At 40.3% G+C, this 17,179-nt stretch overlaps 1 protein-coding gene across 1 annotated transcript in view; it reads right to left on the bottom strand.

Moving 5' to 3' along the window:
• The window catches only part of AMFR (autocrine motility factor receptor), a 45,512-nt gene that overhangs the window by 24,172 nt on the left and 4,161 nt on the right, over positions 1-17,179 (bottom strand). The window contains 5 exon segments of the mRNA NM_001045974.1: positions 393-525; positions 691-731; positions 3,028-3,180; positions 4,490-4,654; positions 7,850-7,942. Coding sequence (NP_001039439.1) covers positions 393-525; positions 691-731; positions 3,028-3,180; positions 4,490-4,654; positions 7,850-7,942 — 585 coding nt within the window.

Below are 17,179 nucleotides of genomic sequence, written 5' to 3'. Positions count from 1 at the left end.
ATTTACGCATCCATGAAGCAGCTAACACTGTGGGAGTCCCCTTTACCACCTACAAAGTAACTGCTAAATATCAGAAGCCACAGAATCTATGAGGAGAGGAATTCTCTTAATACCATGCTAAAAGAATTATCTACTGACTTGGTCAGCAGAGTGAGTTAAGTCTCCTGGGAGGACAGCAAACACCTCTTGAGCTGGGCACCAAAGCTGTTCCACACTGTTTTACACCCGTTGGCCAGAAAGAAAAAAAAAGGGGAGGGGCACAGTTGCATCATTTTTATAGTCTTTTAAGTGGGTCATCCACAAATGTTTCACTTATTAAACTCTGTACAAAACAGAGTTCCTGATTCTAAAAACTTAGCTCTCTCTGTTGGAGCTCCCTCTGGGAAACTTACCAGCATGTGAATGTGGTGCATGAGGTCCAAGGACAAGAGAGTGAGCTCCATGACAAAGTCTGTGTAGTAGACATACGTCCCCTTTCCTTCCCATGTCCCTTCATGGCTGAGGTCCCAGAGGTGGATTACGTATCTGCCACGGACAGACGAGAGTCACGTTAATGATTTACTGTCACAACTGAATTTGTTTTAAATAGGATACACTAGAGTCATATTTTTACAAATTTTTTACATGTTATACTTTAAAATCAACTGTACGAGTAGACCTCCATCACCTCCCTCCCAAATTTCTACTCACCGTAAAATCACATGAGCAGTCCTCACTGTCACAAGAAGAGACTATTTTAAAAAAGAGAGATTTTTTTCCTTTTAGTAAAGTTTAGGATTGTTCAGACCAAATTAATTTTTGCAAAATGATAAAAGACAAACATTTCTCAGTTCAATTAAAAAGCAGGTTGTTCAATGGCTGGGGAGGGGTGAGGGGGACTTGGAGGATGGTAGTCACAAGCTACCAGTTATAAGGTAAACAAGTACGGGGATGTAACGTGTAACATGACTACAGGCAATAGCGCTGTATCGTGTACTTCAAAGTTATGCAGAGAGGACGCCCAAAAAGTTTCATCACAGGGGAAAAAACATTTTGGGGGAATTAAGAGGATACTTATTGTGGTAATAATCATTTCACAAATTATTATCATCATTATGTTGTACACCTTAAACTTATACAGACTGTATATCTCATTAAAACTGAAAGAAAAAAAAAGCAAGTTACCAACCATTTTAGTTCATGTGCTTCAAATTTCCATGCAATATTCTCATGACCTAGAAACTCAACTTTTATTGAGCCTTTTCCTGTTAATAGGTGACAACCAACTACACCTGTCCAGCTCCTGGGGATGCCTTCCACAATCTTGAGGTCACTGAGTTTGACAATCACTTCCATTTTGTACAGCACCGAGTCACTGTAATTGATAACCCGAAGAGGCTGTCTGAAGACCTGGTGACCATACACCCAAGGTGAGGTTTAGACCCTACTATCCTAGACAATCTGCGAGTCCCTGCTTGCTGCAAAATGCCTTCTGCACCCTGTTCACTGACACAGAAGAAAACCGAAAGCAGGAAATCAATAACAAAATAAGACCTTCATAGTATTCTGTATTATAGAAACTGATGCTAAGAAAAGTTTCCTCTTAATCTAAGAGAATTAAACATAAACATTCTTAGAGATTGGAAAACTTTCATTTACAAATAGAAAATATTCTGCACAGAAGAGAAACACTATAAAAAAATTATTTAGTTCAAAATATCAAATCTATAACATGATAATGTATCTTAAGAACTTAATGACCTAAAATAAAAATATGTACATGACCCAATAGACCTATTTTAAGCATCTTTATTTTTAGGTATACCTTTTTTAAAGTTTGGCCTAGTAGTAATTAAAAGCTCAAGAAACAAAAAAGGAAAACAATGTACTTACACTACATTATACTCCAAAATGAACACTATTAAGCAAAATAAATTTTAATCCTATTCTAACAAATTCCCAATTAGCAGTTTAAACTCACAGTTTTGATATTAGCCATCTATTGATAGTGATACTAGATATCTATTATTTCATTCTTTCATTAATAGCAATTATGGACAAGATAAAAGTGTTTTTCCTTTGGCCTGAAAAAAAAGCAAATATAGCCACTGAAAAGAAAGAACATTCAAATAATCTGATTTCTACTGAATAGAAATTGGTATTTTCAGAAAGGTTTTTAAAAGTACATTTTAAATATACATGAATATCTCAGATTATTCTCTGAAAATAATGAATATAGTTTCCATATTTATTGTATTATTCTGTAAAATCTTAATTTATGGCCTATCTAAACTAACCAATTACAGGTGGTAGTTAAGTCACTAAGCCAAGTCCAACTCTTTGCAACCCCCTGGACTGTAGCAGGTCAGGCCCCTCTGTCCACGGGATTTCCCAGGCAGGATTACTGGAGTGAGTTGCCATTTCCTCCTCCAAACCAATTACAGGGTATTTCCCTATTGTTACCAAGCACTACTTCTTAAGGAGAAAATCTTTCCCACTTTGAAGTCATAGACCTTGGATTATGCTAATTTTACCACTTTGGAACTTTTAGCAGTTCAGCTGCCATGCCATTTTCCCATCCATAAACAGGCATGTAAGTTATTTACAACAATCCCCAGTGTACAGTAAGCACTATGTATAACCGCTGGCAAAAATAATTACAGCTGACCCTTGGGCAACAGAGGAGTGTGTAATTTATCGTTGGCCCTCCATATCCAGTTCCTCTGCATCTGTGGATTCAACCACCCAGGGACCGGGTAGTATTTCCTCCTGAAAAATATCCACATATAAGTGGACCCACACAGTTCACACGTTGTTCAAGGGTCAACTGTACTTTTTATTAGGTTGTAGCAAGGATTACATGAAAGAACATACATAGAAGCATTCAGTACCAGAACCCAATCTAAAACAAAGGAACTCCAAAAATGTTTGTTAAAATCAAAGACCAGCTATCCATCATGGGTGAAAAGTAATCTGTCAACCGCCCTCTAGCTTCCTTGGAAATACACGGGAACACAACCAGGGCAAAGGCCTATGTCCGTATCTTACCTCTGCAGCCATGAAAGCTAACGTGTGCATCCCATGGGTGTAGCCTGTGACGCAACAGACGACTGCTAACCCGCAGCAGGAAAGCAGCATGGCGACCAGGAGGGACAGAACTCGGCCATGGCTACTCATGGGGGTGGTGGGAGAAAAAGAAAGCTGGAAGGACAAAACAGAAGACAGAAGCTCATTCTTCAGCATGGCAGGGTTAAACCTGACTGAGAAACTCAAGGTTAATCTTGGTGTCTTTGTTGGGACGTCTGCACAGAACCATTACCATTACCAGATGGCCAGAATTCTCCAGCCAACCTCAATATGAGTATGCGCTGATACCTTGAGATCTTCACCATTTAATTTAGGGACCATAACAATATACATGATATTTTCATCTCAGATTCTCAAGAATCCTCCTACCAGTGGGGTTACAAGCCTCTAGAAGCACCTTGCCAGAGTTCTGTCATTCTCCCTCTGGCTTCAACAGGACTCTGGGCAACACCATGTTCTGTCGTGCTCTTTCTCAATCTTGCTCTAATCCTGACCCCTCAAAGTCACCTGGGGGGACATTCCTAGCCTGTTCACAGCTGGGACAACTGAAGTGTACTCCACGTGAAGATGGCCCACTGTCGTCGTGCTGCATTAACGGCACACAAGCAGAGGCAACAGCTTGGAGGGGAGGTCTGGAGCTGTGACTCCTGAGCAGGAACTGTAGATACCAAACCAGCTGGGGAGACAAGCAGCACCGTTCATGGCCCGGGATGGGGGCTGAATTCTCAAACAGCTCAAGGCTGTGGAACTGAGATCAGCTCACAGAGAGGTGCAAGGACCACCATGGTCCATGAAGACTGTGTAAAGAAGGGGGCAAAGAGCACTGTGCGGTGGGCTGCACAGAGCAGTAGGATCACAGGTGCCCACTGGCTCTGGATCTATGAGATTAGTTAGGGAGCACTCAGGAATGAAGATTCTCCCGCACAACTCTGTAGCCAAAAGGCAGAACTTTTACCCAGACAGAAAAGGATTCCCTTCTCCAGGGACCAAAGGGAGCTATTTCAGCACTGGCCCGGGGGTGGAAACAACATAAACTAGTCAGAAAGAGTAGCCCCAGGGGCCAGAGTAAGAAGGGAGAAAACGGAAGGAGATTAGAAAGCATCTGGAAGAGATCAGCTATTTTTTCAGTTTAAGCTTCCCTTTCACTCCGATCAAAACAGTTTGTGTTAGGTGAACTGACCCTACATGGGCTGTCATGTAACACTACTGGGGAGGGAAGAAAGCCTCCTGAGGGGACACTGCCCCTGCATGCCTTGGCTGCTGCAGAAAATTCCTCAAGAAACAGGCAGGAGGTGCCTGAGCCAGGAGCCTTCCGTGGGACAGCCGTCCTGCACACTCATGTCACGGCTCATTCGTATGACACCACTCAGACCTGCCACGTGTATGCCTAAGCAGGAAAAGAAGAGCTTGGGTAAAAACTCACATATTCAAACCGGTCCTTGCAGAGCTGAACCATCAGGTGCAGAAATACTAGTCCAGCAAACCAGAGGCACCACATGACCACTTCTTCCACTGTTTGGACATTCAGCACCCCGAAAATGAAAATGAACTTGTAGAAAATAAAATTCCAAAACTTGTCTTTGAGGTGCTAAAAAGAAAAATATTTGTAAAGGTGAGTACCATTACACCTAATCCGTTCTAGAGACAGTAAGCTGGCTTTTAAGGAGGAGAGAATATTCTATTCTATTTTCTAACGCTTGTCCATGACAAAACCAAAGGCAAAGAGAGAAATGAGCCCTGTGAAGAACAAAGGTAAGACATCTAGGAAGTAATCTATGGATTCTGGATTGAATTCCTCAGTCAGTTATGAAATTTTAGACATTTAAGAGTGTAATAATATTAGTTTAGTATAATATTAATAATATATGTTATATAACAAAATAAAACACAGAATAAAAAAGAATGGTGACAGCTACAAGTATCATTTTTACTACTTCTGCTCTCTGAATTCTTAAAACAAAAGATTAGACATTCTTTTTTTTTTAAACATCCTTCAGGTTCAAAAATAACATATGCTAATTTTCCAGCCATAATCAATAATGTATGAAAAAGTACAAAGGTAAAACAAAAATGATGCCTTAAGATTTTCATGCAATTTTCTTCCTAAATGTAAAACACTGATGCCAATGAGCACTGTCTGAATGGACCACTTTAGGTTACAGATGGTCACTGAAATGTTTTCTCACCATTCAAAAAATATTGCAACGAATATCTTTGTACAAGATTCTATTTTCTCAGCAATCAAAGGCTATGGATGTTGTTATGGTTTCTAATTATAAATGTACACGCCCACATAAGTGTATCTGCTTCACTGTACTCTTTCTTACACTGAGAATGTCCAGTTTTAAAAATATTTACCGTCCTGAAAAAAAAGAAGGGCAACAAGGAGCATCAACCCAACAGATATTAAAAAGCACCATCAAGCACAGTGGTGGAACTGAGTGCAGAGGAGAAGGATGAAAACACGGCTCCTAAGTTTACTTTTATATAAAGTTTTTAAACTGTGTAAACGTTTCACAAATTCAAAATTTTAAACAGAAAGAAAAGCAAAATTGAAAAAAAAAAAAAAAAACAGAAATAATTGAACCCATGTGTGGAACACATTGATAACAAGACTATTTAAAAATAAGAGTTATTTTGAGAACTTTAAAACACTGTACTGTGCCTAGATACCCTTTGTTCAGAGAACAAAATAAACTAGGAATCCTTAGTGAATGTCTGTTTCCAGATCTGGGGCAGGAAGCATGAGGTGAAGCTAGAACATTCTGTGCCCTGGTTCTGAACCTTCATTCCACCATCTATTTCCTATGTGGCTTTGGTTTCCATCCCCATGCTTTGGTTTCCCATCTATAAGACAGATCTTATAACAATAGCATATATCTCATAGAATTGTTGGGGGAACTAAGTAAGTTAATACATATATTGTGCTTAGACAAATGCCACAGTAGGCATTAAGTGCATTAAAAAAAAAAATCCTTGCTCTACACCGCCACTTAACAGTTTAATATTTGTCCCATTTTAGGTATTCAATGTCTTTGTGCCTAGTATTTACTTTACTTCTTCAACTTTAAGCACCCAGAGAGTAAACCCATGTCAACTCTGTAGTGTTCTAACTCAAAACAGTGCTTAGTAAATACTGCAGGGTGACACTGGTCAAAAATGGTCATCACAGAACAACATGAAAGACGTGATCTATACAGAAAAAAGAGATGAGCGACAAATGTGCCGATTATGATTACCGCCAGGTATTTAAAAAATCTCTGTAATACTTCAAGGTGAATTTTCTGTAAATTCTGAACTGGTATTTAGCATTTTAGGAGACATAAAGTGGTACATAAGGCCCACTGGTGCCAGAACAATCCACCAACAATTGGATGGCTTGCTTGGCCTGACTGATTTCTGGCCCACAAGTCAAAGTTTTACTTGAAAACAGAAGCATCAAAGAAAGCTTTTGGGGACTTCCCTGGCGGTCCAATGGCTGGGGGCCCAAGTTTGATCCCGGGTCAGGGAACTAGATCCCACATGCCACAACTAAGATCTGGTGCAGCCAAATACGCAAATTAAATAAAATTTTTTAAAAAAGTTTTTGTATGCTACCAAAAAAAAATGTTCTATTAATCCCATCTGGGAGACCTCTGGAGTTGATATTTTGCAGAAAGTGCTCAATACTCACTAATGAAAAATTAGGGGGAAAATAAACAGCCCTGCTCTTCACAGCATCCAAGGGATCAATCACACAGTAACTGCATTTTAACTCTGCCCAGGACCTCAGCTGACTTGATAACAAGAGATTTGGGTTGAAAAGGATATGTAAGGGCTGAGGCCACTGTGTACTGTTAATGTATGGACAGTAGGTTTTTGTGTCTTACCACTGGAATAAGACAAAGTACAACATAGTTCTGTTCATATGTTATTGTTGTAAAGGCCAGTTCTAAAGACTTACTTTAAAACACACCATTCTACACTCTATCCACTAAAATCCTTTGGGGAACTGCCAATCTGCACAGTATGTTCGTGGCATTAATTCTTTAATGAAAGCACATCCTGCTCATACATACATTCTGAGAATAATGTTCAAATGTCAGACTATCTCACCTGAACATTGATTTGCAAAATGAGGAATCTTAATATTCCTTTCCAAAGGGAAAAACTAAAATCTCTCAGTAAATTCCTTTGGAAAAGTACCCATATTCTAAAGAATGATATATATACGATTATTCAAACAAAAAAAGTCAGAGCTTCTTTCAGAATTACCTCATAAATGTCATGGCGAAATAGCAATCAAGAACAATACTGGGACAGCCTGGTTACACTGAATACAGACTGTGGACTACATGAGGTATTTTACCAATGCTGAATTTCCTGATGTTGATCCTATGGTTATGTAAGAAAAGCTCCTTGCTCTTAGGAAACATATACTGTACTATTTGAGGTTCTATATGATGCCCCAGTTTACTTTCAAACAGATCAGAAAAAAACATACAGATAAAAGGTGAATAGATACAGATATTTATATGTAGATAAAAGGTGAATGTATATAGATATAAATACTTATATATAGATAAAAGGTGAATATATATATAGATATAGATATTTATATATAGATAAAAGGTGAATGTTAGAACAGATGGGGCAAAAAGTTAATAACTGAATCTGGATAAAATCTATATGGGAGTTCTTCATACTATTTGTGCAACTTTTCTGTAAGTTTGAAATTATACCCAAGAAAGTTTTTGTTTTTTTAATCTAGTCACAAGAATGCATCCTTGCTGTGTGGACTTACCTGTCTTTCGCTCACTCGGAGAGGGCCAAACACGATACACTGGATTAGCTTAGCCACCAACATCAAGATGCAGCAAGCAGTATTTACTAGAACCTGTACACAAACCAAAGAAAGGAAGTTTATTTCCTCTTGTTGCAAAATAAATGCAGCTCTAAAAATTTTCTATTGGGAATTCAGCCAACATTTCTAATGACTGAACCTTTCCAGTTTTCTACCAGTACAAGATCAGTAACATGTGAAGAGGCACATTTTTATGGGTGGTGGGGGTATGGATGAGGAGTGGGGAGGGAAAGTACCAGCTTGGTGGTTAACTCACAGAGCCCTGTCCCAATGTGTACCTTTCGAAGGCCAGCATCCCCTTCAGTCTTAACTGAATCGAGCGTAAACTCTGTACTATATGTGTAGAACTGTATATACCTTAGAAAACCGTATCTCCAAGGCATATCAATTCTCACATTAAGGTTTTGAACAATCTAGAAGAAAACTTTTCCAGAAAATGTTGTTATCTTGAACAGTAAAAGTCCAGCACCCAAACTTCCTACACTGCTCTGTTCAAAAACAGGAAATAGGGAGAAGAGGGTGAATGGTCACAAAGAGTCTACAAGATCATGGAGAACTGAGAATCAAAAACATACACATTTTCAAATATACTGCAATGGGACAAAAGATACCTGTGCTTGGTGTTGGCCTTGAAGGAAAGGTTCTGGGGCATTCGAGGGGGAGCAAAATCAAGAAAGCAGGAAGAAAACCGGCAGGAGGAGCTGAGAACTGCGACCATGAGACGCCAGAGACAGTGCAAGGCCTTCTTCACCAGCAAGCGGAAAACTTCCTTAGTGATGAAGAAAGCCCTCACGCCTAAACAACAGACCTAATGCTCACAAATGAAACTGCGGGCTGCCCCAACTCAGAAGTTAGTCTGGCACACCACCTTACTGATGCTCCAGTGATTTTTAAAACCAAAGAATCTGAAAAAGCCAAAAGGACCTTGATGCAGAACTGTACAGGGGACTTTTAGTTAGAGCAGATGAAAATGAACACCAACGACAGAAAAGACTACTTCAATCTTTTTTTGACTAAGTGTACAGGAAGGTGGAGGTGCCAGATTCCTCTTCCCAGGCCATCCGTCCCTCTACTTCTAAAAGAAGCAAACGATGTTTTAAAAATGAGTAAATAAAGGAAGGTGACAGAAGAGGGTAATATAAGGAAGGAAACTCCCTAGGACCTCTTCAGGTTCCTCTTTATACGTGACATTACCCAGCCCTTTGGTAACCCTGATGCATTATGTATCATGAATGGTAGCCCTGATTCATTACAAAAGAATAAATTATGTTTAGTTACATTCTGCCTGTCTAATGGGACAAGGAAGTATGGGATGTATTTTCAAAGAACTAAAACAAAAATAGTGCTGAAAAATGAAACTGTTCCAGTAATTAATTTCTTCAGATAACCAGAAAAAAACCCAAAATTAGCTATCCAAAACATCCTAACCTCCTTAAGTATTGTGGAACAGCCCTATTCAAAACATTCCAACAAACTGGATGGAATACTAAATTTTAAGGGATGAAATAGATGTTTAAAAGGCTCATCTTCCTTGTGCTCTAAATCCGTCAGTGGGAACCCCAATCATGTCAGTTAAGGAAAAAATGCTGTAAGACAAAACTACAACCACAGTCCCTCATGCCATATGCCCCAGCCGAACTGGATTTTTAAAATCAGCCAAACACCCATTCTCAGCCTAATCACAACACAATTTTTTAAAAAGTCTTCCTGTTTTTGCAGGTAGGCATATGAAATGCAGAAATAAATTCAACATATTTAGCACCTACATGTTAAAGGTATGTGGGAGGTTAAAAGAAAGGAGGTTGATTTAGACCCTGCACTCAAAGAGCTGTTAGGATCTACAGGACACAGAACTTGGTTAACATCTAACAGGCCAAGCCAGCTGCTCTCCTGAGGACAACAGGAGAAATCAAATTTAGGGTCACTCAACCATTTCTCTAACCTAAACAGCTTTCTCACATACCCTGGGGTACAAAATAAGCAATAAAGTATTACTTCTCAGTTAAAACTTTTTTTTTCAGTTTTTCTAAGTTCAAAAATAAGGTATAAAAACTCTGTAACTCTGATTTACCAAAAAAAAAAAAAAAGGCAAAAGTCTCTGATAGTTCCATCAACAGTAGATAATCAATTCTATTTTAAATATAAATGGAAGATTTGAAAATTAGCATGGCTAAGAAGGGGAAAAGAGATTGATACTAGTAAACTGATATTAGGAAGAGATTTTACATAAAAAAGAAAAAGATAATATTTTGTGAACTTGATATGAAAGTGAAAGCTATACAAGATTGGAAGTAACTAAAGATTTTAAGATCATGAAAAAGGGCTTTTAAAACACCTCGGTTCAGTTCAGTTGCTCAGTCGTGTCTGACTCTTTGTGACCCCATGGACTGCAGCACGCCAGGCCTCCCTGTCCATCACCAACTCCCAGAGTTTATCCAAACTCATGTCCATTGAGTCAGTGATGCCATCCAACCATCTCATCCTCTGTCGTCCCCTTCACCTTCAATCTTTCCCAGCATCAGGGTCTTTTCAAATGAGTCAGTTCTTTGCATCAGGTGGCCAAAGTATTAGAGTTTCAGCTTCAACATCAGTCCTTCTAATGAACACTTAGGACTGATCTACTTTAGGATGGACTGGCTGGATCTCCTTGCAGTCCAAGGGACTCTCAAGAATCTTCTCCAACACCACAGTTCAAAAGCATCAATTCTTCAGCACTCAGCTTTCTTTATAGTCCAACTCTCACATCCACACATGACCACTGGAAAAACCATAGCCTTGACTAGACAGACCCTTTGTTGGCAAAGTAATGTCTCTGCTTTTTAATATGCTGTCTAGGTTGGTCGCAAAGAGTTGGACACGACTGAGTGACTTCACTTTCACTTTTCACTTTCATGCATTGCAGAAGGAAATGGCAACCCACTCCAGTGGGTGCCTCCACTCTTGCCTGGAGAATCCCAGGGACGGGGGAGCCTGGTGGGCTGCTGTCTATGGGGTCGCACAGAGTCAGACACGACTGAAGTGATTTAGCAGCAGCAGCAGCAGGTTGGTCATAACTTTCCTTCCAAGGAGTAAGCGTCTTTCAATTTCATGGCTGCAGTCACCATCCGCAGTGATTTTGGAGCCCCCCAAAATAAAGTCTGACACTGTTTCCACTGTTTCTCCATCTATTTGCCATGAAGTGATGGGACTGGATGCCATGATCTTAGTTTTCTGGATGTTGAGTTTTCAGCCAACTTTTTCACTCTCCTCTTTCGCTTTCATCAAGAGGCTCTTAGTTCCTCTTTGCTTTCTGCCATAAGGGTGGTGTCCTCTGCATATCTGAGGTTATTGATATTTCTCCCGGCAATCTTGATTCCAGCTTGTGCTTCATCCAGCTCAGCATTTGGCATGATGTACTCTGCATATAAGTTAAATAAGCAAGCAGGGTGACAATATGCAGCCTTGATGTACTCCTTTCGCAATTTGGAACCAGTCTGTTTTTCCATGTCCACTTCTAACTGTTGCTTCTTGACCTGCATACAGATTTCTCAGAAGGCAGGTCAGGTGGTCTGGTATGCCTGGCTCTTGAAGAATTCTCTTCTACTTACAGAAAAAAATGTCAATTTCACACATACTGTCATTCCAATACAGATATAAATTTCAAAACTGACAGAGCCTTGAAAATTTGAAAATACAGGAAGAAACATAATTCAAACTGTCTTCATTTAAAAGTAAATCCCTGGATTAACATATAAACACTACCATATATAAAGTGCTTCCCTGATAGCTCAGTTGAGGTAAAGAATCCGCCTGCAATGCAGGAGATTCCAGTTCAATTCCTGGGTCAGAAAGATCCAATGGAGAAGGGACAGGCTACCCACTCCAGTGTTCTGGCCTGGAGAATTCCACGGACCGTATAGTCTCGCAAAGAGTTGGACATGACTGAGTGACTTTCACTTTCACTATATATAAAACAGATTAGCAACAAGGACCTACTGCATAGCACAGGGAACTCTACTCAATATTCTGTAATAACCTATATGAGAACAGAATATGAAAAAAGGGATATATGTAATGTATAACAACCACTTAGCTGTACACATGAAACACAGCGCTGTACATCAGCTATATTCCCATATGAAATTAAAAGCAAACTGCAAATCAGATCCCACTAGGTCATCAGTGATATTCTTACAGGAACAACACTCCAGTCCATATTTAAACCAATAAAACCATGACAAACCTTCTCACCTTCAAGAATCAAAATGAGACTCACTTTCAACAGGCCTAGTCTGAACTTCTTCCTTACAGACCACAGTAAAAGCACTAACCTCCTTCTACAATCTTCCCTTGTGGGCAGAATCCAAACTTCCACGTAAATAAGTTTAAGGAGCTCACCGGAACACTGTTTATAACACCAGAAAAACGGAAAACAATTACATGGCCATTAGGGAGAACAGTTCAATAAAGTGTACAAACAGCCATTCAATGGAATACAATGAAGCCAGGAAAACTAACTCAGCAGTTCTACATTTACTAGCATTATACAGAACCTTCAGGATAACTTGCTCACTGTAAAAAAGCAAAGTGTAGAAATGTGATTACTATGCTACTTTCTTACTATGCTATGACTTAGTGACTAAACAACAACATATATACCATATTGTATACATACTATACATGTGTGTATAATATGTTAATGCGAACTGCGTCAAGGACTTGATCAATCTGGGTATTTCTTAATTTTCTACTTAACACCAGCACTAATTACAAGAAACTGGTAAGGGCCACTTTCAGGGGAGGGAGGCAGGTAAGAGGGAGAGGGAGATTTACTTTTCTTTGTACACATCACTTGTGCACCTTCTGCCTTCTGTACCATGAGCATACATCATTTATTAACTTTTTTAAGTTAAGAATCTATTGAAAAAAAATAATCTATTCAAGTTTAGAATCTAACCTGATCAGTTCTGAAGTTTCACATTACTTTTCTCATTGTACCATGGGAGACAGACAAGTAACAAACCCAAATTGGGCAGCCTAAGTCACAAGTTAACCTGGTATAACACACTGTATTTCTACTATATTAAAATACTTCACAAAAGATTCTATCTATAGCAGTGTTAAAAAAAAAAAAAAAACTTATTATTTTTTGAAAATCTCACCAAATGCCTTTATTTTTTCTTGTCTATACAAAATAAAAACAAGTTTTGCTAGTCCTTGAGTAGTCTTAACCAAACAGACCAGGAAGTAATGACCCAAGGAACCCCTACTGAATCAAGCTTAATGTAATTCCCTTTGCTCTAAAGGCCCCCTAAGAAAACTTTTCTCCCAGAACGGCTCTACTGTTCACCTAGAAGAAACAGAAACTGAGTCATGAGGCAGGCTGGTCTGCGAGGAAGAGAAGAGGTGCTAAGAGACAGCCTGGCTACGTTTATCACTGTGTGACCCTGCGGGTGTTTCTGATTCTATAAAATGCTGGCTACCAATGGGTGCATTCCTGGTGGCTCAGACGGTAAAGCGTCTGCCCACAATGCAGGAGACCCAGGTTCGATCCCTGGGTTGGGAAGATCCTTTGGAGAAGGAAATGGCAACCCACTCCAGTATTCTTGCCTAGAAAACTCCATGGATGGAGGAACCTGGTGGGCTACAGTCCATGGGGTTGCAAAGAGTTGGACACAACTGAGCGACTTCACTTAATGGGGCATTATTTATGACCTTGTGACAAAATGCCATTCAACTCCCAGGAACCATTTCAAGGATACAACGGATATGGATGTTACCTAGTCTCCTACTTAACACCAAAAACTACCTACCTCCCATCCCCCACCCCGACCACATACACACAAACACATCTTTTATCAGTGTCCTCTTTTAAGGACACTCAGTTCAGTTCAGTTGCTCAGTCATGTCCGACTCCTTGCAACCCCATGAATCACAGCACGCCAGGCCTCCCTGTCCATCACCAACTCCTGAAGTTTACTCAAACTCATGTCCATCGAGGTGGTGATGCCATGCAGCCATCTCATCCTCTGTCGTCCCCTTCTCCTCCTGCCCCCAATCCCTCCCAGCATCACAGTCTTTCCCAATGAGTCAACTCTTCACATCAGGTGGCCAAAGTATTGGACTTTCAGCTTTAGCATCAGTCCTTCCAGTGAACACGCAGGACTGATTTCCTTTAGGATGGACTGGTTGGATCTCCTGGCAGTCCAAGGGACTCCCAAGAGTCTTCTCCAACACCACAGTTCAAAAGCATCAATTCTTCGGCACTCAGCTTTCTTCACAGTCCAGCTCTCACATCCATACCTGACCACTGGAAAAGCCATAGCCTTGACTAGATGGACCTTTGTTGACAAAGTAATGTCTCTGCTTTTGAATATGCTATCTAGGTTGGTCATAACTTTCCTTCCAAGGAGTTAAGCGTCTTTGAATTTCATGCCTGCAATCACCATCTGCAGTGATTTTGGAGCCCCAAAAAATAAAGTCTGACACTGTTTCCACTGTTTCCCCATCTATTTGCCATGAAGTGATGGGACCAGTTGCCATGATCTTCGTTTTCTGAATGTTGAGCTTTAAGCTCAACTTTTTCACTCTCTTATTTCACTTTCATCAAGAGGCTTTTTAGTTTCTCTTCATTTTCTGCCATAAGGGTGGTGTCATCTGCATATCTGAGGTTACTGATATTTCTCCCAGCAATCTTGATTCCAGCTTGTGCTTCTTCCAGCCCAGCGTTTCTCATGATGTACTCTGCATAGAAGTTAAATAAGCAGGGTGACAATATACAGCCTTGACGTACTCCTTTTCCTATTAGGAACCAGTCTGTTGTTCCATGTCCAGTTCTAACTGTTGCTTCCTGACCTATACGTAGGTTTCTCAAGAGGCAGGTCAGGTGGTCTGGTATTCCCATCTCTTTCAGAATTTTCCAGTTTATTGTGATCCACACAGTCAAAGGCTTTGGCATAGTCAATAAAGCAGAAATAGATGTTTTTCTGGAACTCTCTTGCTTTTTCCATGATCCAGTGGATGTTGGCAATTTGATCTCTGGTTCCTCTGCCTTTTCTAAATCCACCTTGAACATGTGGAAGTTCATGGTTCACGTATTGCTGAAGCCTGGCTTGGAGAATTTTGAGCATTACTTTACTAGCGTGTGAGATGAGTGCAATTGTGCGGTAGTTTGAGCATTCTTTGGCATTAGAATGAAAACTGACCTTTTCCAGTCCTGTGGCCACTGCTGAGTTTTCCAAATTTGCTGGCATATTGAGTGCAGCACTTTCACAGAGTCATTTTTCAGGATTTGAAATAGCTCCACTGGAATTCCATCACCTCCACTAGCTTTGTTCATAGTGATGCTTTCTAAGGCCCACTTGACTTCACATTCCAGGATGTCTGGCTTTAGGTGAGTGATCACACCACCGTGATTATCTTGGTCATGAAGATCTTTTTTGTACAGTTCTTCTGTGTATTCTTGCCACCTCTTCTTAATATCTTCTGCTTCTGTTAGGTCCATACCATTTCTGTCCTTTATTGAGCCCATCTTTGCATGAAATGTTCCCTAGGTATCTCTAATTTTCTTGAAGAGATCTCTAGTCTTTCCCATTCTGTTGTTTTCCTCTATTTCTTTGCATTGATCGCTGAGGAAGGCTTTCTTATTTCTTCTTGCTATTCTTTGGAACTCTGCATTCAGATGCTTGTATCTTTCCTTTTCTCTTTTGCTTTTCACTTCTCTTCTTTTCACAGCTATTTGTAAGGCCTCCCCAGTCAGTCATTTTGTTTTTTTGCACTTCTTTTCCATGGGGATGGTCTTGATCCCTGTCTCCTGTACAATGTCACGAACCTCAGTCCATAGTTCATCAGGCTCTATCAGATCTAGGCCCTTAAATCTATTTCTCACTTCCACTGTATAATCATAAGGGATTTGATTTAGGTCATACCTGAATGGTCTAGTGGTTTTCCCCACTTTCTTTAAGTCTGAATTTGGCAATAAGGAGTTCATGATCTGAGCCACAGTCAGCTCCTGGTCTTGTTTTTGCTGACTGTATAAAGCTTCTCCATCCTTGGCTGCAAAGAATATAATCAATCTGATTTCAGTGTTGACCATCTGGTGATGTCCATGTGTAGAGTCTTCTCTTGTGTTGTTGCAAGAGGGTGTTTGCTATGACCGTGTGTTCTCTTGGCAAAACTCTATTAGTCTTTGCCCTGCTCCATTCTGTATTCCAAGGCCAAATTTGCCTGTTACTCAGGTGTTTCTTGACTTCCTACTTTTGCATTCCAGTCCCCTATAATGAAAAGGACATCTTTTTGGGGTGTTAGTTCTAAAAGGTCTTGTAGATCTTCATAGAACCGTTCAACTTCAGCTTCTTCAGTGTTACTGGTTGGGGCATAGTCTTGGATTACCATGATATTGAATGGTTTGCCTTGGAAACGAACAGAGATCATTCTGTCGTTTTTGAGATTGCCTCCAAGTACTGCATTTCAGACTCTTTCGTTGACCATGATGGCTACTCCATTTCTTCTAAGGGATTCCTGCCCACAGTAGTAGATATAATGGTCATCTGAGTTAAATTCACCCATTCTAGTCCATTTTAGTTCACTGATTCCTAGAATGTCGACGTTCACTCTTGCCATCTCCTGTTTGACCACTTCCAATTTGCCTTGATTCATGGACCTAACATTCCAGGTTCCTATGCAATATTGCTTTTTACAGCATCGGACCTTGCTTTTATCACCAGTCACATCCACAACTGGGTATTGTTTTTGCTTTGGCTCCATCCTTTCATTCTTTCCGGAGTTATTTCTCCACTGATCTCCTGTAAAATATTGGGCACCTACCGACCTGGGAGTTCCCCTTTCAGTATCCTATCATTTTGCCTTTTCATACTGTTCATGGGGTTCTCAAGGCAAGAATACTGAAGTGGTTTGCCATTCCCTTCTCCAGTGGACCACATTCTGTCACACCTCTCCACCATGACCCGCCTGTCTTGGGTGGCCCCACATGGCATGGCTTAGTTTCATTGAGTTAGACGAGGCTGTGGTCTGTGTGATCAGATTGACTAGTTTTCTGTGAGTATGGTTTCAGTGTGTCTGCCCTCTGATGCCCTCTCACAACACCTACCATCTTACTTGGGTTTCTCTTACCTTGGACGTGGGGTAAGAGACGGACCACGACACTGGGATGTTACTTTTCTGCAGGCCCCCAGTGACAAGTATAAAATGCCAATAATGCATTCCCCTCCTTATTACACTGATAACTGTGTTCCTCTTTTCACAACATTGAGGAAATAAATGAGATTACAT

The sequence above is a fragment of the Bos taurus genome, chromosome 18 (genome assembly GCF_002263795.3).
Source record: "Bos taurus isolate L1 Dominette 01449 registration number 42190680 breed Hereford chromosome 18, ARS-UCD2.0, whole genome shotgun sequence".
In the NCBI taxonomy this organism is placed as follows: Eukaryota; Metazoa; Chordata; class Mammalia; order Artiodactyla; family Bovidae; genus Bos; species Bos taurus.
Note: the sequence above shows the minus strand (reverse complement) of the source record. Positions and strands in the feature narration are given on the sequence as shown.